Source organism: Falco punctatus (genome assembly GCF_963210335.1).
Source record: "Falco punctatus genome assembly, chromosome: 2".
Lineage (NCBI taxonomy): Eukaryota > Metazoa > Chordata > Aves > Falconiformes > Falconidae > Falco > Falco punctatus.
In genome coordinates, this window is record NC_137581.1 from 8,039,879 (window position 1) to 8,064,610 (window position 24,732).

The following is a 24,732-nucleotide window of genomic DNA, read 5'->3' on the forward strand; positions in this document are numbered from 1 at the left end:
TTGAAACACTCTAAAAATACGGTAAGGTGAATACTGCTGTCTTATTATGATTAACTAAGATTTAATAAGGAAGACTTGGCATCAAGCTGTTTTCTGTAATTGCTAATAAAAGGAGCTTTATCACCAGTACCAAATCATAAGTATATAGATAAATATCTTTATACAGTTAAGTTGTGAGCAAAGCCTAAGTTTCATTAATACTACAATACTTCAAATACATTAAAGATAGTTACCATTGGGTGGCTCTCTTTAATGTACAGGCATATTTTTTCATAAAATATCATACAGAGGTAAAAATAAATCCATTACATGGATCATTCATCACTCATCACTTTATTCATACTGTCATCATTTAAATTTTCTCTTTGCAGAGCAGATAATAGGCAATCAGTCAGTAATTTAGGATGGCTTCTCTCCTGAATGATCAAAATTTCACATACATGTTTAAGAATTATTTTTTTAAAAAAAGAAACCTTGTGAAACATATTTTTTCCCATCTTTTGGATAATAAGAACTGAGATACATGGGGCTCAAAATATATCTTAATAAGAAAAATCCAAATCTAAAGTAATTTGATATGGTATTACTATTTGCTAGGCAAATATTATAATGTGGATTGCTAACAAGAAAACTCACACTTGAAAAGAATATGTATAGGAAAACACTCAAATCTGATTTAGGTTCTTTTTTTATTCAATTTTCTCCTTAAATTCAGTTTTCCTGTGAAGAGATCAATTTAAAAAAAAAATCACTGAGTATGAGCCTTGCTATACTTACTGAGTTTAGCAAAGAGACTTCAGTGAATTTAGTCTGGGAAATAGTTGTCAACATGCAATGCATATGTGTTTGTAGGTATGGAATGACAGATCTCAATGTGTGTTAAAAGACTTAACCTGTGATTTGCACAGAGCGAGAGAAAGGCACCAAGACAATATTAGTCACGCTAAATTATTTTATACTAAAGCATCCCTATATAATCTGTATAATAAATTTGCAGCATACACATTTCTCTGTGTGCATGATTTTGGCACAGAACACAAGAAGCTCAAAAATTGTATTTGTAAACTTGACAATACACTGGAGAGGCAACTGGTGAATGAGGACATCCTTGATTTGTTCCAACCTCCTCTCCAGGTTCTCCTCTTCCATTTCTTCCCTAATTTCTGAGTTGCCATCTAGGCTACCAGCTCTTCACAGCTGGAAGTTGTCTTTTTTTGTGTGCACCTTCTGTACCATAGTTTGTCCTGATCTGTTGGATGAATCTGCATCTGCATCTCTGAGTGATTACTGATGGAATATGTATTGGGTAAAAACACCTTCACGTCCTGAACAGCCAGATTTTATTTATCGAATTAGGTTTAATTATTTTATGGTCTCAGGAGAAACAACGTTGCATGCATGCGCACTGGTTTGAGAAGGTCTGCATTTCTGAGCCATGAACAGCAGCATACTCTTAGGTCTGAGTTCACCTTACTCAGCTTTTAGGTCACATTGCTGCAATCAGTGTAGAAGGTTACATTCTGGTGTGATTCGTCTTTACGTGTGCTGAATTCCTCCCTGGAAATGCTTTATTCACCGTATGGAAAGACAAAGTTGACTAGGCTTCTAACATAGGCAATTAAAATTAGCTGAAATCTGTCGGGGTCCTACAGCACACATCTCCTCTTTCACCTCTTTTCTCTCCCTCTCTCGCAAAGATGAGACCACTATAGGGAACACCGTGCTCCTCTGTAGGATTTGGTATAATACCTGCTGAGCAAACTTTCACCTCTCATGAAGGTTTGCTTTCTAAAGCCTTCTATAAAATCACACAGTATTTTTAAGTGTCTGTGTGACTAGTCCTAGCATATGCGTGATAGTAGATCTTTGTGGTGAATAATGGGAACAATCTTGCAAGCTGGATTTCCTGGGGAACAAACCTTATGTTAGCAGTTTTCTCACTGCCTTTTCCTAAAATGAGGCAAGGAAACCCCAGCAACTGGTTGGCAAGGAGTCAAAATGCCAATATAAAATATGTTAATACCAGTAAAAAGTGCATGTGGCCATCTTGAATGGGATGCTGCATTTCCTATAGTATCCACAGTAAATGAATTCAGAAAAAAAAATATTTTGAATTTCAGATTGAGTAAGGTCATAAACCTCAGCCACTGCATTCAGTGCTTCTTCAGCAATTCAAAAATAGAAATCATAATTAGCAGTGAGCTAGGCATCTGTCTTTTATACAAAATTTATTCCACATCTTAGATGGCTATATATGACTGAACTATTGATTTTAATTGTATCTGTCAGAATTCAGCTGCTCATTCACATATGTGATATAGCTTAATCATTTGTAGGCAGGCACATGCCTCTTTAAGACTCATCTCCTGTGGAGATAATATACTGCAGTTCCCTGGAGACCTTATATGCATATCACAAAAGCCAGCACAAACAGCAGGCTTGCTAATACCAAAACAAGTGATTAATATTAATTCCTATACTCCACTTTTGTCAAAGATTTTGGAATCAGCATATTTTTATATTTTTTTTGTCCTAGGAGAACATAAAATAGGAATACAAATTCTAGGACGCCTATGTAGCAGTCTACTTTTATGTCAGAGGTTGCTATTTTTTGATTTACTTGCATATTAAAATGGTAGATCAACAGGGTTTCTTTCCCCCTCTTGTTTTACTCTAAACAGTTTTCCCTCATGTTTTTTCTTTAATGTAAAAATAAAATTAAAAAGGTATATAACATTAAGTAGTCACTGCAGATAAGTTATAATAGGTATTGCAGTACTTTTTAAACAATATCTATTACAGGTAATCAATAAAAGTATGTTCCTGACCACAATTTTATATTAAAAATATGTGCCAAGACCTTCTCATTCCCAATCTCCTTTACTGTGTCTCATTTCCTTTTTCCTTATTTTGAAATGTCATCAGCATGTGACTGAGATCAGAAAAGATGTTATACAGTTAGTACTTGGTAATAAAGGGTTTCTCCCTCTATAGTAGAGGCATTTCAAGAGCTAATTTGAACAAAGAAACTGATCTTTATGAAAATAAGATCTTTAAATGTTCTAGTGAAAAGTTAGGTTATACTCAGTAAACGACCATCAGGAAGACTATCTGGGCACCAAAAATGCAGCATTAAAATAAGGATTTGTTGTCATTAAGATGTAAAAAATAAATAAGTTTTGCTCTCCCATCTCAAAAAGGCTAATATATAGTTTTCAGCTTGTCAATGGCTTATCTTGGAGGCTCAGTATAAATGGCAGAATCAACACGAGTGGAAACTAAAATTTGTGCCAGTGAGGATCTCTTTTTTTTCTAAATGTTTATGACACTTACTACCTTGTGATTATTTTTTGAAAGCAAATATAGTGATTTAGAATTCCCTTTTCCTTTTAGAAACTTGGAATGTCTATTAAAATAGTTTTATATCCATTTCTGATCATGTTTGGCTTTTACCATCTGGAAACAACAGTGCTATACCTTTCAGACCTCTGTATTTTAAATATGATTTTCCAAGAAATTTTCACTAATGGAATTTTTCAGATACATTTCTGTTTCTATAAAATGGTATCTTTTAGCAACTGATTTGAAGAAAAAAAGCACCTAAGTATGTGAGGAATTGCATTTATCTTATGTGAATAAAGCCTCTTCTGACTTTTGAGTTGAAAAATTTGGTCCTCAGTCCACATCATTCTACCAGGTGGTTCATTGGTGAGCTGAAACCTACTTCTTTTTAGGTGCTATTCTAGCAAAGACTGACTTGCCTCAGATATTCTACTGATACTGCTTTTCTCATTAATCTTTGTTAAAAAGCCCAAGTAGCATGTGTTCCATGACCACAGAGTACTTGTCATATAAATGACTTTCATAAGGTACCTGATATGAAGTACCCTATGTACATTTGAATTCATTTAAAACATATAGAAATTGTAAGAAATATGTGATCATTAATTGGAAGTAATGCTTTAATGTGTACAGAGTTTATGTCAATATTGGATCCTGAATTCTTTAATGCTCAGTTGTACAGACTTCTATGCTACTATAAGGTAAAATCCTTAATTCTACTCGGTCAGTTGTGAATTAGTGCTGCTGCAAGCCAATTTCTTAACTCAAGACCTCTGTGTTAGTAATAGATGACAAGATAGCTGAAAGTACACACTGTTGACTTTAAGATCACAAAGGCTTTCCTGATAATTATGTGGGTATAAAGAGTGGAGATCAAACTTTTAGCATAAGGCTGGAGTTGTTAACAGTTAACACAAACTTTTTATGCATGGTAATGGAATAAATATGGAAATTGAAAAGGGAGGATGAACGCTGAATAAGAAGAAATGTAATTTTTACTGGGCTTTTTTTCCCCCTAATGTATAAACATCCTAAATTATTCAGACTATAATAAGGGGAGGTGGCGTATGAAATTATATCTCTAAATCCATCCATATTATAGTTATGTGGAAGATATAAAAGCTGAAAGCAAACCCCATTAAAACAGTGGACTGAATACATTGTAATAGTTGCTAATCTATGGATTGGTTTAGTTTACATTCTTTTGTTCTTTCACTTCCCACTGTTAGATAGCAAAAAAATTGCAAAGACTTTTGTAAAGTACTTTCATTACATCATCTAGAGAAACAGCTTAACTTTGCATGGTTCAAAATAGATTCAGTCAACCAATAACCTGTATTCTCCAGATGATTCTTAGATTTAGGTTAATTAATATATGATAAATTCTTCACTAAACTGTCAACTTGTTGACTGGGATATTCTGTAGTCTTTACTGGCCTGTTGCCAGATTTGTCCCAACAGTGGACCCTGAAGGGAAACTGGAAATGCTGTGTCCTGATGACATAATGCAGGGCTGTATACAGAATATAAGTCTCCTTCCTGGCCTGGCACCAAGGAAAGTCACTGCCACCTTTCCAGACCCCTGTCATATAAAATCTGTTTTGAGCCCTGCACAGTTTCAAATGATCTATGAAGTTTCATTGTAATATAGCTGCATTTTAGCCTTTCCTTATGTTCACATTCCTTTCAGGATGTCGTTCAGAAGAGGGGTTGTGGTTCTGAACTTTTTGGTACAGTCCTTGGTGTCTGACTGAACTTGTCTTTCAATTGCAGTCCTGCTTACGGGTGGGAAATTGGTGGGCAGAGGATTTAGTGATGGAAATTATGTCCTACAACCAGACAACATACCTGGAAATAGATGATGAGGTTTTGTTGGTGGATTTTTTGGGGGAGGTTTTGCTATCAGAACAGAGCTTAAGGAAGAAAAAAAATATGCTTGACAGGTTGTTATCATTATTAAAGAAATATGGCTTTCTGAAAGCTGGTGCGCCACCTAAATGAGTACAACTTTCCTCATATCTGCTTAGTATCTTTTCCTGTTGATTCTTAATGGTACCTGATCTCATAAGAACTCACCAAATCATTACAGTATCATTCTCTGAGCACCACCACGTGTTGGGATTGGAAATACATTTCCCATGGTGTCCAGCCCATGCTGCAATACCAGGGAGAGTGATTCTTAAGTTGGTACAACACACGTTTCTGTGGTGCTGAAGTTTGCTTTCCTGACCATACTTACCACTTGTTGGTCTGAGTCCCGTGATATTTCCCTCTTTGTCCTCTGAGAGACCCAGAATATTTTTAAATATTATATTCTATAACTTTATATATAACTTCTGTTAATCTCACGGTTAAAATTTCTGAAAGTATTGTTTTCAGAATTTCTTCTCGATATCTAAAATTCTGCTGAATTTGTAAGCCAGGGATTTAGATAGTGACTTTTGTCCAAATCACTTGGTGAAATACCAGAAAGAGAAGTTATAAGTCTAATCTTAAATTAAATATTTCTTAAATTATTTTTCCATAAATGGATAGCATAAGCTGTCAAGGCTTCTTGTTTTACCTGAGGAATGCTGTGCTTCTATGACAAATATATTGAATGGAGAGCATAGGAGCCTGTTGAAAAGTATTCAACTTTAAAATACTCTCAGATGAAGTTTAAAATATAAATGAACCACAGGGAAGGTTTTCAGGTGGTGTTACTCACCTTTAATTCATTCAGGTTTTGCATGCTAAAGGTTTAATAAAAAGGAGGATACTTAAAATAGCTTAGAGTTCTCTAGAATGTGATAGAACATTATCTAATCTAAAACAGGTTATCTAATCTAGAACAGATCAAATTGATTTTGGTCTTTATAGGAGCTCAGATAGTCTTTGCCCAGACTGATTCTACAAATATTTATTCCCAAATGCAGTTTTTGCTATTGAGAACCATTAAGGAGATAAACCATTTACAGGACCAGGTCAGATGTCATTGGTGTCATACAGCAGAAGAGATACAGGTTGAACCCAGGGAGATGTATGAAAGGGACATATTTCCACCAGGAATAAGTGTGCCAGAGAGAATTCTTCCTTTTTACTCGTGTTCCGGTCTCTCTCTAAGATCCTGTAATACATAGCTGGTAAAGGAAAGGTGGACAGACTTTGTTATGGTTTAGTGCTTGTTTATGTTAGAGTTGAAATGTGGTGAAGACTGGAGAAAAAGGCTGGAGAGGGACTTTTTACAAGGGCCTGCAGTGACAGGACAAGGGGGAATGGCTTTAAACTGAAAGAGGGGAGATTTAGATTAGCTATTAGGAGGAAATTCTTCACTGTGAGTGTGACAAGGCACTGGCCCAGGCTGCCCAGAGCAGCTGTGGGTGCCCCATCCCTGGCAGGGCTCAAGGCCAGGCTGGACGGGGCTGGGAGCAGCCTGGGCTGGTGGGAGGTGTCTGTGGCAGGGGCTTGGGACTGGGTGATCTTTAAGGTCCCTTCCAACCCAAACCAGTCTATGATTCTAAGACTGGTAAGCAGAAAACACCAAGTTTTGTCCCCTCCCACTCTATTGAACACCCCTAAATCCTTATAAATGTTACCTTCTGTACTGCCTTATATACTTGCCTTTGTATTAAATAACCTGCATCCAAAGAAAGAAGTGTCATAAATTGAGATTTATGTTGTAATTCTAACAGTATTCCCTGTCTTTAAATGGCTGGGAGGAAACATCAGACGTTTCCTAATAACCTTGTGAAGAAAGCTCACCTCCATGTGAAAGCTGCTGTGATACAGTTGTCATTCTGAGCTAAGAGGTTATTCCACCCCCCCACCTTGTTTTGTTTTGTTTTGTTTTTTAACTCTATTCTTCTATCTAAGGACTTGTATTAAGCGCTGCAAAAATAAATTTATTAAAGTGATATTCTACTGCACTAATGGTGAAAGTTAACTTTCACTGCTCCCTGAAGGGGAAAGCATATCAGTAATTGAGATGTTCCCCTTGCTGTTTTGTGAACTTTGCGGTGGTGTTTGAAAGATGTTTTGAATTATTCAGTGTTCCTTGTTAGTTACATTTCTCCTTGGTGTCTCTGTGTAGCTGATGTCATTTGTGGAGGTGAGATTTTTTTGTGTGTGTGGATCGAGCACAGATTTGTGAATTATAGCTCCATTTTTATTTTTGTTACGTCTAAGAAGTAGCATTTAGAGGCCAACATTTTCTATTTGCCCACCTTTTAGGATGTGAAATGTTTGGAAAACTTTAGAAAATTAAGATTATTTTGTTTGTTAAGCTTCCTACACTGGCAGAAAAAAACTTACAGAACATTGCAGTAATACTGATGCTTGCAGTCCTTTAGGGTGGTTTAGTGCTGAGATCACAGAGAATTGTTAACAGGATAAGCATTCCTGTTCTGTTTTATTTAAAATTACTTCTATGTATAGGTGCACCTATTCATGAAATTCCACTTGTTTCCATTTCAGCCTTGAATGTGCAGCCATAGAGACAACCTTTCATAAAAACAAAATGTACATACGTACAAACCTAGAGATTTTATTTAAAACTTTTCTAGAGTTACCAGGTTTCTCTTACTGTAGTTTATCTTAAATTGCTAATAAAAACATAAATATATGTTATATCAGTTTCTTAATCCTTCAGCTATCTACTACCAGAAGCACCACTTCAATCAGCACAGATGTGCTAAGTGCTGTAGGACAAGCTGTAAGAACAGCTTATTCTGGCATAAGACCATATCATTATATAAATGTCATTTAAAAAGCTGTCATTTTGGTGAATATGATCCTGTTAGATTTTTATTAGTCCTTCAGCTTTGAATTCCCCATCTCACAGGCTAATGAATTCTCTTTTTAACTTTAAATAGCTATGTAGTGTTTATAACAGAGATTAGATTTAAAATATTATTTTCTAATGTCGTCGGTCAGTACCAGTCCCACTAAGGTGAACAGTAATACGGCCTCAAACTGATACGAAGCAACAGGGAATATACAATTACATTTGGAATTATCAGTTGTTTTGCTTGTTGCTGATTTCATCACAGATGGAGTGAATTCCAGCTTCATCAAGCAAAATGTGATTATATGCTTACAGACATTAAGTAAAGAATCACGAAGGAACACTTTGTTCATCTTTCAAAAATGCTGAAAACATCCCTCTGTACGCTGAGATATTTTTCACTTCTGTGAAAACTTTCTGAGCACCTGGAGGACAAGGGCAGCTGCCCTAGGCTGGCTGATCCACTGGAATACGTGGCAAAGGCCAAATTTTACCCTTAGAACTATCCCAGTATCTCCTTAGAAGACAAGAAATCATGCTGATATGAAAGCTGAATGTTTCCCAGATGAGGAAAAAAAGCCACTTTTGCCTCTTGGTAGACAAAAATATTTCTTGCAGTATGATTGAGCATATTCATCAATTCATACAAGACTGTTATAATTGAAAGTTTAAATCTAGCTTTGCAAGGTCACCTTGGTCCCTAATGGAGAATTGCTGCAGAAGCCAAGAGACTGAACAACTATTCCCAGATTCTGCCACTGACCTGCTTTTGCAAATTATCTCACATATTTCTTTCTTTTTTTTTAATTCGTATGTGTGGTGTTTTTACTGTATACTTTCTTGGAGGAAGGAATTGTGTTTTAATGCACTATATCCAGGCTTGGTTCGGACTCCCATCCTCTCTAAAGCACCAAGTGAGAATAAAAGGGGAAAGATTCAGACACATGAAGAGCTGTTTGCAGTTTGCATTAATGGTGAATAGAAAAAAATTTGCAAAATAGAAAAATGCATAAAATACATCTATTTGGCTAAAAATCTCAGTTGGGGTTCAAAGATAAATTCTCCTCAAGTAAATGGTGTAAAGTAACTCCTTTGTATTAACATTTTGTAATAGCTGACATTGACAGTCTGATTTTACTATTCTTTTTTGACCATAAATAGCACATTTTTTTAACATTGTACATCTTGTTATTACATACTTTATTTCATTCCTGGTGAGCTTTCTGTTCCGTTCATAGCTCTACCTAGAGTGATGATTTAGCTTTATTGACATGGTAATAATGTGATGTTGTTGTGGAGAGCCATAGGAGTGCCACAGCTACAGATGTTACTGTAGATTGCCTAATGCCCTATGTGCAAGGTTAAGAGGTCCAATTCTGAATCAAACTCTTTTAATTCTTCCATGGTAAAACAAATCATGATACAAGAAATGAGCAGAAATTCAAAGCTTGAAGAAATTCTTTGATATTTTTGTATAATCGAACAGAAAAGGATCAGAGCTTTTGGGGCCAAAGCTAACAGAAAAAAAACCCAAACCCTATGCACATATTTTTCAACTTAAGAAAAGTTGAAGCTACCCTTTATCCAGAGAGATGTAAATGAAGTTCTGAACAAAAATGCAGTTGTTCCATTGTATAAATGTCTCTACCACTGGCTATCATACCAAGATTTTAATCTGCAATCCTCATTAAAAAGTAAACGACAAACCATTATTAAGGCTCGTTTCCATGTGAGATGGCTGCATGGACCTCATTCAGTAATTCATAAAGTGTCTTGTACGTGCTGCTTTTTATTTACAAAGGAACTATCATGACAGCTTTTCCCTTTGGCAGTAGGGTTACAGCTTCTGATACCTGCCTGACACTGGCATTTTAGATGTTTATCCTAGAGGAAAGATGCGTCCCAAAATGTTCTAGTATTGTAACTGCAACTGAATTCTGCTGGGCAGCTTTACAGAAGCCAGGTGCTACTGAGAAGAAGAAAAAAAATAAAAAAATATTTTGTAAATTACACACTATTTTTATGAAACTAGAAAGTAGTTTTCCAATATTTGTGTCTCAAAGTCCTGAGGCTGCAGAGAACAATATTCCCATTCTATAATGGAAATACAGAAAAATAACTTCTCAGAAATGACATTTTCCTTCCTGAGACTTTTCCATTTATTTTTTTCTAAGACACCCTGTTTCAGGCTAAAATGAACTTTTTTTTTTAATGAAATATCATTATGTAACCAACTGACACAGGTTTATAGGCATTTTAGGGCAAGTATGTTTGACTACAAATATTTTATTTTTGTAATTAATTCTGCATGCCTAAGAATAACTTCAAATCAGAGGGCAGGTTTTGATTATTATTTGTAGTCTTTTATGAAAGACCTTGGTTTGAAGATACCCATTGTGATAATTAACATCATCTCCGTTTTGTAAAGCACCTGTGTTGACCACAGACCTCCTGCACTTTCTACTTTACTCTTACTCTTCCAGCTGTGGGAAATAGAACAACTATGCCATTCCTTCCCAATTCTTACTTGTCTGATCTGATACCTGCAAACATACTCAAAAATATATGTATGTGACTATTGGCTATAGGTAGATCAATACAGAAAATCAGCAGAAAGCTTGCCATTTTAATAATGTCGCCATTTTAATAATGTCACCATTTTAACCACAAGCTCTTGTAAACAGATGAAGGAAGTAAAGCAGAAGACGTAGGATTTGAATATTAGAGTTGGCATTTCAGTTCAAATTAGAATTTCTGGGTAAGATTGCTTTGTTAGGAGACTGATGTACTTAGTAAATCAAAGGAACTTTTGAAGCGTGATTTGACACGAAGAGCAATGTGTTAATATTCTGATCTCACAAAGCAAAAAAATGTCAGCTATCAAAATGGTGTTGATTATATTTCACAGCTGCTTATGCTGATTCCAATGAAAAGAGTTGTGGGAAATTATTCCAAAGGATAAAACTGGCTGCGTTGGTACCTTTATAAACGTTTTAAACCATTAAAAACAAAAGGGTTGTCAAGAATAAAAACACTTAGATTGTGAATAATTTTTGAATTGAATATAGATAGATTATTTGTTATATTGTAATACAGATGCTTAATTATGACAGTGATGAGCACTATAACAAAATTCTAAAAACTAATACGATGCACTTAAAATGGTAATATAATTAAAATCTTGTGGAGATGAAGCCATCAATCATGTTCTAAAGATAAAATTTGTGCATTTGAAACTACATTCTCTACTGATGTCTTCATTTAGATTGTAGTGAAGTATTCAGGGGTCATGAAACCGCCATTTGGGTACTGATAATATAAGAATAATTTCTGTGTGCTTTCCAAAAAAATTGTAAGGATGCCTCAAGGTTTGAGTAGCCTTCACAGTGCCATATCTACTAAGCATTTTCATTTCATTACCATGGTGATACATAAATTCTGATGTGAAACAAAAATTGGGAAGTGTATCAGGCAGCAAGCAGTTTATAGTGCATACAGTTTTGGGAAGGAGGAAAAAAAGAGAGCAAAAATGTTTTCTCTCACTGAAGTATGAAACATCTAGTAATTATAAAAATCACAGTCTTAAGTTTAGGTTGCTCAGATAGTGTTCTTTAAAATAACAGTTGAGAAAGACCGCTAATTTTATGTGGCTCTTTTTTCTCTTTGAATACTTAATATTGGGTTGTTTAAAAAGCCTATATAGGTGTTTTCATCTATAGGATCAACTCTTATAGCATCCATGGCACAATTTGTAACTAGGTAGATTCAGTTCTTCAATGAAATTATTAACAGACATAGAGAACAGGATGAATAATTCTTTTTCAATGCTGGAGGGACCTGCTAATGTGTAGTAGCATATTTGCTTCCGCCAGGTGTAACTGTGTGCATGTAACATGGCCCAAAATTAGAGAGTCATTTCATCAGCAGATTAGTTGATCTGTTGGCTGGTTTTGGTTTGGGCTTGGTGGTTTTTTCCTTACATCAATGAGAAATCTCTACTGAGAGAGAAAAATGGAAACTCTATAATTACAAATTGAAACTGAAAACAGCTTCAGTCACGTATCCAGGTAATGATCTTGCCTAGAGGTTATCAATAATTTATGTGTTAAGGGAAATGCAGTTAGGAGATGTGAATATATTTTAGGAATAATTAAGATATTATCATATCTTCTCTTAAAGATATGGATGAAGTCTGAAAAAAGGATGTTCGTGCTGGCAGGGTCAGGAAAGAAACACTATATTCAAATTGTAACAGCATTAAATGAAGATAGATTTTGAGAGAGGGGGAAAGGAAGGGAAAAAACTTCTCGTCTTGGCTGTGATCACTGATGAGATGAAATGGTGGGCAATATTGTGATGAAAGTCTGCATGTAGGATATGCAGAAGCTCCAAAAAAACTCTGAAAAAATGAGATTAACATTCTAAAAATATTACTGACTTCAAAAAATGTTCTCTTTAATCCTCAGGAAGCAGAAGAGTAGAGTCTGAAAAGGGAAGACAGAAATTCCTGTCTGTGCTCTGTGGAAACAAGAGCAGACGGACAAATTCAAAGAGCAGTCATGTCTGTCTTGTTATGCGAGGCTCTTCTGCCTCCTGGTTTCTGTGTCCACTTTTTCTTGGCAAAGTAGGGAAAGAAGGTGTTGGTTACACCCAGAATTTATTACTCACATTTGTATTAATTAGAAGAATAGTTATGCTGTGTTTGCCCAAGGGGTCCATCTCGCTCAGAGTCCCACCAAGCAGGTGGGAGTTGTACCAGAATGGAGAGCACATATGTGATAGCATTGTCCCAGTCTCCAACTTTTCAACTAAATTATCTGGGCTAAACCAAATTATTTTATTCTTTGTTTATTTAATTTCACTTTTACCTCTTTTTTAAATGATTTACATACTACCATCTCTCTATTTCCCAGAATGGTCCAGAGAGGATCCCTTTTTATTAAGCTCTCCAATGGAATTTTTCATTTTATTCCTTTCTCTTTTTCCTATCCCTGCTTCCTTTTTATTGATTACTTTTCTTCTAAATTAGGCAGACATTAGCATACTTACCCTAGCTGGATTTTATTTACATTTCTTTGATCTTCAGGCTTTCTTGAAAAACTGGTAGGAACTGGTTTCCAGTTAGTGTTGGAAGGTGAATTTATTACTTTGCTCATTATACTCAAGAGGAGTTTCTCTTTTATCTACCCTTTCCCCCTCCGCTCTCTCCTCTTTTCTTTTCCTTGCTTATTTTCATTTCGCTAGGCATTTGAAATTTCTGGTGACATTACCCTGCATAAAAGTGATTTCTGTTACTAATATTTCAGTACATTCTGCTTTAACAGGGACTCAGAAGCTCACTAAGGAATATGTCAGTTCTTTTTGCTCATTGCAAGGGCTTCTGGGCGAATTAATGAGTTTAACACAATTATGCGGCTGTAATACACAAGGAGACGTGAACTGCTTAAGGGGTCTTAACATAATTGGCACGATTTCGGTGTCTAGGCATCGGTCACTCGTGCATTTTAGGTACCTTGGAGAATCTGAGACATGTGCGTGAAGTGGCAGAATTGACGTGGGACCTTTAGAAATCTGACCTTTGCTAAAATGGCAGCTCTAGGCTTGGTAGGACACCCCGGGGCAGCTAAAATGTTACTAGTCTCATATATGTGTAGCCAGCTGAATTCCACTCCAGATCTTTCATTTCATGTTCTTAACATGCTGTAACGCTTTGATGTGCAGTCTTAATTATCTGCCGTGTTGTGCACCAAAACCCAATTTTGGGAAAAACTCTCTTGTATTTTTGCCAGTATCTCCCAACATACCTAAGAGCTGGGGTTATGTTGAAAGATTGTGTTTGCCTGAAGTTTGATTTTTGCAGCCCATGTGGTATATATGCATTGTCTCAACCATTGCCAGAGAAGACATGTGAAGCTTTCTAAAATCAAAAATAATTACTATTAATTTGACTGTTTTCAAAATCCTATTGTGTATACAGAGTTAAGCCTATTGAATACCAGTGTCTTTCTGGCCTTCCAGCTAATTGGGAAATTAAATAGTTGACACCTATCTTGGAAAATGAGCAAGATTTTAGTGTCGGCATTGCTTTTATAAACTGTCTTAAGCCTGTGTTGTTAAATATCTGACTGGAGGAGTGGAGAGACAGGCTTTTGGTTGTTTCTTTTTAAGCAAATTTGAATTTGAACATTTTTAAAGACAAAATTCCCTGATTGTGGTGGAGTGGTGTATTTTCTTATTTGTATTGCATTTTTAGATGTCAGTGAATTTATATGCAAAATTTGAAAAACTAATTACAAATAACTAATACCATAATTTTTTTCTATTTCTACATTAAGGGAGATTCTTCAAACCTGAACTGTTCAGCGTTAAAACTAGAGGATAAAAATCCTCGATTTCCTATAATCCCTGAAGCAAATAAATCACTAGTAAACAGAAATTAAAGGATATAAGATAGGAATAACAAAAAAGGTCAGTTTAACCATTCCCCTGCTTCAAGACAAGATCAGCTATTCCTGATAGCTGCGTTTCCAATACACTCTGAAAATTCAACATTTTTTAATGGCCTTCTCCAGCACATCTTGTATTTATGAAAGTTTCCTTTCCAAATGTTTATTGAAATTTAAGCACTTTGTCTTCTTGTATTAATAAATACATAGTTCCTTCTCATTGCAGCAATCTTACTCTTTAAAGACTAGTATGCTTCTTTGACCCTTTCCCTCACTAGACCAAATATATCCAATTCTTTCCCCGTATATTACATTTTCCAACACCTCTGGTCTTCCTCTTGTGTCTCATCCGGACTCTAGTAGTCACTTTCAGTTTTCTTGCAGTTTTCAACTGAAAACTCAGTTTGCAGCTGAAGTGTTTTGAGCTGAGATTTCCTGCTGACGAGTACTGTCTCCCTCTAATATTTTTTTCCCCATGTTGTCCCCAACCACCAGCCCTACAAAAGTATCACATTGAATACCATGTAAATGCCTAGAGAAAGTTTATAAAATGACTTTTTTTTTTCATTGCATTTGCTCTTAATGTTGGGAAAGGAAAAATATAATGGGGGCCAACCCCTTCAAATCTGATTCTGACTGAAGTGATCTTCTGATGATGCCACCTATGACTTTCTTTTGTGCTTTAGAGTGAGAACCTGATTCCTTATCCTGAAGATGGAGAAATCATAGAATTTTCTCAATGAAAATATAGACTTTTGTAACTCAACTTTTATAACTAGCATGTGAATTTACTGCTGAAACTCAGCAGAAAATTATTTTAGAGATTTTAACAAAAAAGTCAATTATACAAGCGTTGAAAATAATGAAGATGATAAAACACTTTAGCCAAGCCCAGTGCTGTGCAAGTCATGACAAAAATTAGATGAGCAATAAAACTAGTTTTCCCTTGGACTGTTTTACTTCCCTTCTGATAATAGCGATAAAGTCAGTTTGTGCTACTTGACAGACATTTCTTTTTATCTGTCTAGATGCAACAGAGGGCTTCCAGCCGAAAATAAAGCTTTGCTTTGAGGGATAAGTAGGATATTTCTGACTTGCCTGCAGTTTCTTTCTAATAGTTGGGTGGGAAGACATTACTGGTGTTGCTCTAGACCAAATGGTACTCAGACTTGACAGTCTCGTCTTTGGTGTTTTATCTTCCCTACCCCTCTACCCTACCCCCCAAAAAAACCCAAACCAAATCATAACTCAAACCCATCTTGCATTATAAAATCCAGAAACATCTCTCTCTTGGTGCTTCATTCATGTCCCTTACATATTTCCTAGTGGTACTGTTGAATTTGTTTCCTTTGTGGTCTTCTATGTTTAATAATGGAAAATAAGTACAAGGAATGGCAGATTTTAATTTCTCATAGACTTCAGTCTCCTCATTTGATTCTTAAATGTATTGAGTGCATGCTGTCATTGTAGTTGTACCCCTAGTTTTCTTCTGAGTGGATTATCTGGTGTTTAAAAACGTGACAATGCTGCAGCCTTTCCTTCACTGGATGAGATAACATGTCCTCTTTCTTTCAAGTTCCTTGCTGTTCCCAGGAAAATTGCCAGGAACTTTTGAGAGTTGTCCAGATTTGCTCAGAAACACCCCAGTAATTATTTAATTCATTGCTCAATAATACCTCTCCTCTATGGTATTGATATATATATATATGGTATATACTCAATATATGGTAGATAGATGTTTGGTTGTTGAGTCTTTTAAGTCATGCCTCCAAAAAAAGAGAGGCGGGGGCAGTGAAAAGGTTTTTCTGTACATTGTTTTTCTATTTAGTGTTAATACTTACAGAAAATTTGTTTCTCAAATATTACCTGAAATGGAAACAACTGTGTGATAGTAGCAAGAATACGTTCTGATTAATGACAAACATGTCAGCTTGGCTTCTAGAAATTTAAGTCAGAGGCTGCAAAATTTGCAGACAATTATTTCTGTTTCCTGTGTGTTTGAGGAGGGTGCAGAGGTGGAGGGAAAGTTCAGGCAGCTTTTTCACAATTGCAACTTTGCTAGCTATAGCTTCAGGTTTAGGCATCATTTTCCCATTATTGTTTTGGCGTGGAGAGATATGTGTGTCCTTGTATAGGTTCAGGCTTGCAGGATTGATTTAAAAAAACCAAAACCAAACAAAAAAAAAAAGGGGGGGGGGGGAAGAAGAACCAGTTCAGCTCATCCAGCAGAATTCATAGCCCTCTGGCATTTAATTAGGTGGCTCTGCAAACTATATTCAGGAAGGTTTTTATTTTTTCTGGGGTTTAGGTTATTTTTTTCCCCCACAGGCTTTTCATAAGGCTACTACATCTTTATTGGCTACATTGAATATGTGTCAATGGAGTTGTTTTTCATGCTGCATGAGTGCACTGATGCTGTGATCTGCTTTTGGCAACTATAAAATAGAAAACAGCAACATTAGTACAATAGAAGAGGAACAACGCAGGACAAACAAGTGAGGGAGAACAGCTACCACATAGCTTGTCTCATCTTAGAGTTATTAATAATGGTTTAGGATCCTCTCTGAGACTGAGATAGGTCAGATAAAAATGATAGCCAATTTTGTGGCATGTGTGCATGATGTAAACTCCGCTTGGGCTTCTGCAATTAATAGCATCAAATACCACAAATTACAGCGAAGTTTATGGGTTTAAAATTTAGAGTACAGAATACTATTGTATGCAGAAAATGAAAACTGTTTCATGAAGCTCTGAAAATAGATGTGTAAGGGAAACATTTTCTTTTTTTTTTTTAATAGGTGCTTTGTTTGTTGGGGTTTTTGGCTTTTTTGTGGTTTTGTTTTGTTTTTTTTTTTAAGGAAACAGCAGAAGACTGGGGTTAAAAATGAACTATCTAGTGGTAAATAACTCAACCTTGGTAAACCACAGAGGAAGCGTACCTAGTGTAAGAGCAGCATCTCATGAGGTTTTGTGCCCACACTACCAAAAAAGATGTTCTTTGGATGGGCAGAAAGAAAAAAAACAAGAGTCAAGCCAGCTGAAGTGGCCATCTCTTCTTACTATTTTTAAATGGAGACAAAGTTTGGAAGAGCGTCTACTGAAGAAGCACAAAACTAGTTTGAATTGTTTTCAGGTAATGTGCCAGTCACAAAATATCTTGGCTGTTGTAAGTAATACGATTAAACATAATCAACAACTGCATGTGGCTGTGTTTAAGAGATTAATGTTAGATATGTATGGCATATATCATTCCTAATTTGCACTAATGGTTTGGAAACTTGTTATGAATATGTTTTCAGAATTTTTGTTAGCACGAAGCCAAGTTTATTACATTTTAAAAGGCTAAGTCAGCTCTTATTGATGCTTTCTGCAGTGTCAGCATTTATAATTTAGAAGGTTTTGCTGAAAATCATGGAGTCTTCCTTGCAATATCTCAGATGAGAGTTCTGATAAGGGATAATTCATTTTAAATATAAATATGGCTATATTAATTTTTCAGTGCATATAGTAAGTGTTATGTAGTGTTATATTTCAAATATTACAAGTGAAGTCTTATTTGCACTGCATTATATTCTTTCTTTTCCATATTTGGTTCAAAGCAAATAGAAAATAAAAATGTTGATGGTAAACAGCAATTAAGAAAGAAGTACGTTGACAGTCGCTGCAAAGTTTGCATGAGTGTGCAAGTTCTCACCATGTTTCAAGTTCACAGTTTGGAGTGTCGCATTAAACTGCATGATATAAACATGTATTTGGAAAAGGTAAAGATACTACAGAGATGGTATCTCAATATTACCTGGTAAGAGCTTGGTTAAGTTCAAAGTCTTCTGTTGACTGCAGTGAAGCCAAATTTCAATAATAATCTCTAAATACAGTACTAGAATATTAATCTCTAAATACAGTACTGGAATATTTACTGCTAGCAGTGTTAGGGATTAATCTAACAGACTGTATATAATGTTATGTATATCTGTTTTCAGGAAATTTGTATAGTGAACTTATTTTCTCCTATTATGTTACTGCTCTGATTTATTAAATTTATTCTCATCAGTGCTGTTACTTGTAGATGGACAGTTGTAATTCATGGATATAATGATATCTTGTTCTAAGTTAACCTTCAAGCAGAAATCCTTTTAAACTTCAGAAGACAAAACTTCACTGTGCAAAAGAGTATAAAGCATTTTTTTAATGAGGAAAGGATTATATTATAGTTCTGGTGGCAGTGCTTGAGTGATAATAGTGAGTGGGTCATAACAATCATTTGCAATTCCATTCTTTTCAGAAGTTTCTCTTTTTAAAGTTGAATGCAGCACAGGCTTTAATAGAGGATTATTTTAAAGAATTCTTGTACTGTTAAAATTCAGAATAATCATTTATAAAATGAACTGGTTTGTACTTATTTGACAGTGTTAAGCAGAAAAATCAAAAACTCTCTGGAAAATGTATTTTTTCCCCCCACCTTTTTGTGCACTTCTCTTCATGGAAAAATAAACTAAAATCAACAAATTCTACATATGATATATTTTTAAAATTACTTGTCATGTTCTCATGAAATAAAACATAATTCTGTTTAAATGTGCCATGAGACACATGACTTTAAAACAAATATGTAAATTTTTTTCTTACCATCATTAGTGTGTGCTAGTGCAGGCAAAAATTTTTGGAGGCAAGTGTGTCAATCTGAAATAGATCTAAAATATAGTCATGCTTAACACAGAAAAAATCTATAGATACTGGAATATAGGTAGATTTGCCATTACAAAATAAACAAGACAAACTTTATGATGCTATATGAATTTTCATATTATGATAGGTATGAAATTATTTGGAGAACCTCTGTAGCAGCTTGGTATTGACATTGTGTGTAGGTGATTGAGTCTTAGGAGGAGGGGAAAAGATCAAAATAGGTTGGGCTCATATATTGCCTAATTGGAATTTGGAATGAGTAGTCAAGAATTGTATTCATTAGGTGATGATAAATTGCAAGTTTAGGTAGCAAAGGCAGTCCGGATGATGAATCGCAAAAGGATCTTAAAAGATGGTGAGATAAAATGGCTGATGAAATTTAGCATGAAGGATCGTAAAGCAGCATGCATGGTGGCGGAGGCTGGGCTAACATTTTTATTTAAGTAGGTGGGCTCTGGGTACCTAAGACAGAGATCTTAGAGTCATGATAGTTCCCAGATAAGATCACCTCAGTAGTGCTAAAAAAAAAATAATCCCCCAAACCCTAAACCCCTTCTCTTATATTAGAAATAATTAGGAAAAGCACAGAGCAAAGAAAAATGCCAAAATGACCAGAAATGAACAGAAATGGAGTGAGAGGCAGGAGTTACCCTTTCAATGGGGTAACCCTCAGGCAAGAGGAAAGAGGGTTGTGGGGGATTTTCACCTCTTGAAGCAAATGATGGTGATGTGCAACATATGGGCAGCCTTGAGGGCAATGCACACAGCATGGGGGCCATGTATCCCACCAGGCCATAGTCCAGAAGCTCTCTGAGCTTGTTGCACCTGATGATGTTCTTGGCTGATTGTAACAGCCAGAACAGAGAGAGTCCTGCCCAGCCTACAACTACTAAGACACTCCATCCTCTAATTCATTCAAGTTAGCTTCTGGAGAGGGATGGGTGATGAAGGTACACACCTAGACAGAGCAGCTATGTTGTGTGAATAATTTTAGAGTAACAGGCGGTAGCATTGGGGGGTTTCACAGCACCAGAATTGAGAGGGAGGTGCTGATCTCTTCTCCCTGTTACCTAGTGTCAGGATGCATGGGAATGGTTTGAAGCTGTACTAAAGGAGATTTCAGACTAGATATTGGGAAGCTTTTCTTTACCAAGCAGGTATTCAAACACTGGAATAGTCTTCCTAGAGAGGTGAATAATGCCCCAAGCCTGTCAGGGTTTAAGAAACTTTTGGACAATGACCTTAATATAATTTGCTTTGACTTTTGATAAGTCCTGAATTGGTCAGGCAGTTGGACTAGATGGTCATTGTAGGTCCCTTCCAGCTAAAAATTATTCTGTTCTATTCCGGGTATTCCCATGCTAGTTGGGGCAGAGGAAGGCCCCATTTTCAAATTTTGGCGTCTGAAGCGGTGCAGATTAAAGAATCGTGGTAGTGACCTTCCTCCGGTCTCCTTTCTGCTCATACAGGAGAGTGGGAGATGAGCTCCTAGAAAAGTCAGCACACACAGCTGTAGAAACTGGGTAGGAGTTGTCCTTTTTCCTCTTTTAGCTACTGTCGGATAGAGAATATTGGGGAGATGGCCGCTTGGTCCAACCAGTATTGCTGTTCTTGTGTTTTTACATTTGGTTAGGACATAGGCTCTTTGACAGATTGCTGAGGTTTTTTGGTTGGGTTCTGGTTTTGGCTGGGGTAGAGTTAATTTTATTTGTAATAGCTAGAATGGGGCTGTGTTTTGGATTTGTGCTGGAAACAGCATTGATAGCACAGGGCTGTTTTCATCACCACCGAGCAGCGCTGACACCAAGCCAAGGGCTTTGCTGCCCCTCACCCCACCCCACCAGCGAGGGGGCTGGGGGGGCACAAGGAGCGGGGAGGGGACACGGCCGGCACAGCTGACCCCCCTGACCCAGGGGATGTTCCATACCATATGGCGTCATGCTCAGCATATAGAGCTGGGGGAAGAAGGAGGAAGGGGGGGACGCGGGGAGTGACGGCGTTTGTCTTCCCAAGTCCCCGCTGCGCGTGACGGAGCCCGGCTGCCCTGGGGATGGCTGAGCCCCTGCCTGCCCGTGGGAAGAGGTGGGTGAATCCCTTGGGTTGCTTTGCTTGTGTGCGCGGCTTTTGCTTCACCCGTTAAACTGTCCTTATCTCAGCCCAAGAGTTTTCTGACTGTTACCCCTCTGATTCTCTCCAACATCCCACTGTAGGGGGAGTGAGCGAGGGGCTGTGTTGGGCTTAGCTGCCAGCTGGGGTTAAACCACGAGAGCTTTTTAACAGACCATGGGTTTTATCACTGCTTATATACATGAGAATGGAAAATGAAGTTTTTTCCAGCTCGAGTAATTTTCTTATTAAAAATCATAATATTATTCAGTTTGCAGTGTGCTTTGAAGAGCCTGTGAGAAGCAAAAAAGGAGAAAGTGGTGAAAATGTTAGGTGAAAAAAGAAACTGTCCAACATAAACAGGCTCATCATATCTTAGAGAAGGTGTACACACAGTCAGATCAGCCCTTTTTAAAGACTTCTGCCTAAGCTTTGTTTGGGAATGAACATGGCAGGCGATTGGATTTATTGCTTTGGGAACCTTGGTTAAAGAGGGATGAATCAAACTCTTCTCCCGGTGAAGTCCAGTCTGTGTTACCAAGATAGGGATGGCTACTCTTTGATGTTTGTCATGCCTTGTGGACTTGGATTGGCACCAGGGACTCATGCAACACCAAAGTGGTTTTTGTAATCCCTCATGAACCTCAGCAGGTATTTCACCTTCAGTACTGTGTGCTTTAATGGATAGAAGGTAAGCCTGGAAACAGTCTTTTAGATGCCCTCTTCCTATTATGTTGGGGTTTGCCTCTGAGCAAGAGAAATTGCTACCTCATTGATAGTCAAATGAGATTGATTGTAATTGTGTTTCATGATGAGTTTGAAGCCCTTCTCACCTTATCCCCATAGCCCTTTAGCACTGTGCATTGTCCAAAATCTGATGCTTAAACTTCCTTGAAGTCTGAGAACTCAGGGAAAGTCCTTTATTGACCAAAGGCCTCTCCTGAACCCTTTTACTGGTGAACTCAGCTTTCTTTCACAGATGCTATCATGATAGTAGCAATTTTGACTTAAAGATCTCATATGCTGTTTACATGTCGTATTTTATGTTCACTATTCCAGTCTTTAATTCCCCTGAGGGGTCAGTATTCATCATAGAGAGTACTATGTCTTTAGCTTCAACTTAAGCTGAGTGCCTGCCATAAAAACTTTGTAGGGTATAATTTTAACGGGGGGGCAGAGGCAGGAATTAAATATCTTTCTTTTCATGTATCTTGCAATTGGTTGCATGCAGCTTGCTGTGCCACCAGTTGCATACAAAAAAATCTGTGTTGTTTTGAGGCTACTCTATATGAGTTACATTTGAAAGCAGCTTGACGTAGTAGGTCTTTCCTTCTAGCTACTCCAGTTTGTTGAATGATACTGTCCCTTATTACAGGATTGAATGGAATTAAAAATGTATTCAATTTTTTAATGTGATTTTACTCTAATTAGATCGGGAAAGGAAACTACTATCTATAATTGTTTTACTGCATAAATCTTTCATGGCTTCACCAAACCCTTGTGGGAAGAAATACAGTCTTCCTTCCCCTTCTCTCCCTGAGTCTTCCCTTGCTGTCATCCTCTTCATCTTGACTTCTGGTTTTGTTCTTTGAAGTGCCAAAGTAGGGAGTTTCAAAAGCAAAGGATGAGAGACAATAAAAGCATCTTTCTTTTGTTTCACATAGACAAAGCACTTGTCTTCTGGAGACAAAAACTGCAACTCCCTTAATAAGTGGTCTTAATCTCTATGATAGTGAGGTGATTAGTCATATAGATATTTCTGGACTACTATACTAAATGCACATAGGTCAGTACTACAGGAGACCTGGGTTAGCACCATTAAGAATGATGTGAAACATTTGGTAATTATAAATACCATGCACCAAATGATTTTCTAAACACTTGTGTTCCTGTACCACTTTGTCACATACAGGTTGCTGGTGAACTTTAAGAACTGATTCTAGAAACCATATAGTAAATGTAAGAAGTTGTAGCTGTGCCCTGTCCTTTTAGGGTACAAGAGTTCTGCTGAAGAGGTCAGAAGTGGTAGGGCTGGAGAGCAGCATTTTGTTTCGTGAAGCTTTTCTCTAATATCTGACTGCAGTCGAACTTGTACAAGAAGACAAGTTTAGCTTTTTAGATTACTAGGTTTAATAAAATCCAAAACAAAGAAATATTCCCAGACTGGAAAGAAAACACGATATAATTTTACACAAGCTTAGGAACATCAATAAGGAGTAGATGGGACTGCTGTGGATTGAATTGGAAACCGTCCTTTAGAATCCTGTCACTGTGGTAGATAAGCACCACATAAAATGTAGCTTTAATATTTGAAACCTAAAAACACTGCAGCTCAAAGAGTTATTATTAAGGGAGCTGGAGTATTGCTTTGCTAGCTTACTTGAAAGGGGTTTATAGATTCATATAATTCATATAACATTTCATAATTATATTCTTTGTGTTAAAAGTAAAATTAGCCTGCAAAACACTCAGAAGAGACATTTGGAGTTTTATAGTTAATGTTTATTTGCCTAAAAGAGTGTCTTGCTGGACGTCCTTGTCTAGTGTGAACTGTAGCAGAAGCAAAGCTGGTATTTACTTTCAAGTTTCTCGTATCTGTCTTCCTCAGGACAGAGTTTCCAGTGTGTGAAACTGGGAAAAGTGTGATACCAAATCACTGTATGATACTGGAGACTGTGTCTAGAAAAGCTGAAGGACAAGTTCATACAAACTATGGCAAAAAGGATCGCAGAGATGTATTCAAGTAGAAAGAGGTCACTGCTCTGCTTCCCCTGCCCCACCCCGGTCCAGAGATGTCCTTTTCTTTCCAATACAGAATAAAACTCCAGATCAAACCCTGAAAAATTCCATGAAATACAATTATTTGTGGTCATCTAAATGCTGAGTAGGGTTTGGAAATGAGGTCACAGGAATGAGCATGCTTCTTTCCTCATATAGGGCTTCCATGGAGTTGTATGTATCCCTTGTCATACTTCAGGTAACTTCTATGGAAAACAAAATGTGTTCACAAAACAGGGTGGACTTCAACAGTGCTGCAGTAATGATGCAGATGTGTAAGATCCCTAAATAATGGCTGAGTGGTGTATGCCTTCAATAATATAATTGGAGGGATTTGAAGCAAGTTACGTACTGTAATCGCCGGGATTTGCACGTTGTGATGGTGTTTTGATCATTCAGATAGTTTTACAAATCTGTTTTGTTTAGTGTAGTCAAATTACACTAACCAAAATATGTCTGTGAATACACTACGGTGAGCTTTTAGGAAAAAAAAATATATTGTATATATATATAAAATAATACATATATTATTTTATATATAATACACATATAAAACAATGCACTACCATGGTACGTGTATACTTTCTGGAGGTTGGATTGATGCCCTTAAAT

At 36.7% G+C, this 24,732-nt stretch overlaps 1 protein-coding gene and 1 long non-coding RNA gene across 18 annotated transcripts in view; one reads left to right on the forward strand and one right to left on the reverse strand.

Moving 5' to 3' along the window:
* Nucleotides 1–24,732, forward strand: part of DLG2 (discs large MAGUK scaffold protein 2) — a 1,068,724-nt gene that overhangs the window by 530,309 nt on the left and 513,683 nt on the right. Inside the window, exon 1 of one of the 17 annotated variants that reach the window (XM_080375895.1) lies at nt 7,156–17,683. The exons of the other annotated variants lie outside the window; for them this stretch is intronic. Coding sequence (XP_080232021.1) covers nt 17,435–17,683 — 249 coding nt within the window. The 5' untranslated portion in view covers nt 7,156–17,434. Of the gene's footprint in view, nt 1–7,155; nt 17,684–24,732 lie in introns of those variants that run through there. 17 annotated transcript variants of the gene reach the window in all.
* LOC308059077 overlaps nt 1–24,732 on the reverse strand; it is a 450,864-nt gene that overhangs the window by 78,254 nt on the left and 347,878 nt on the right. The gene's annotated exons all lie outside the window — the stretch shown is intronic.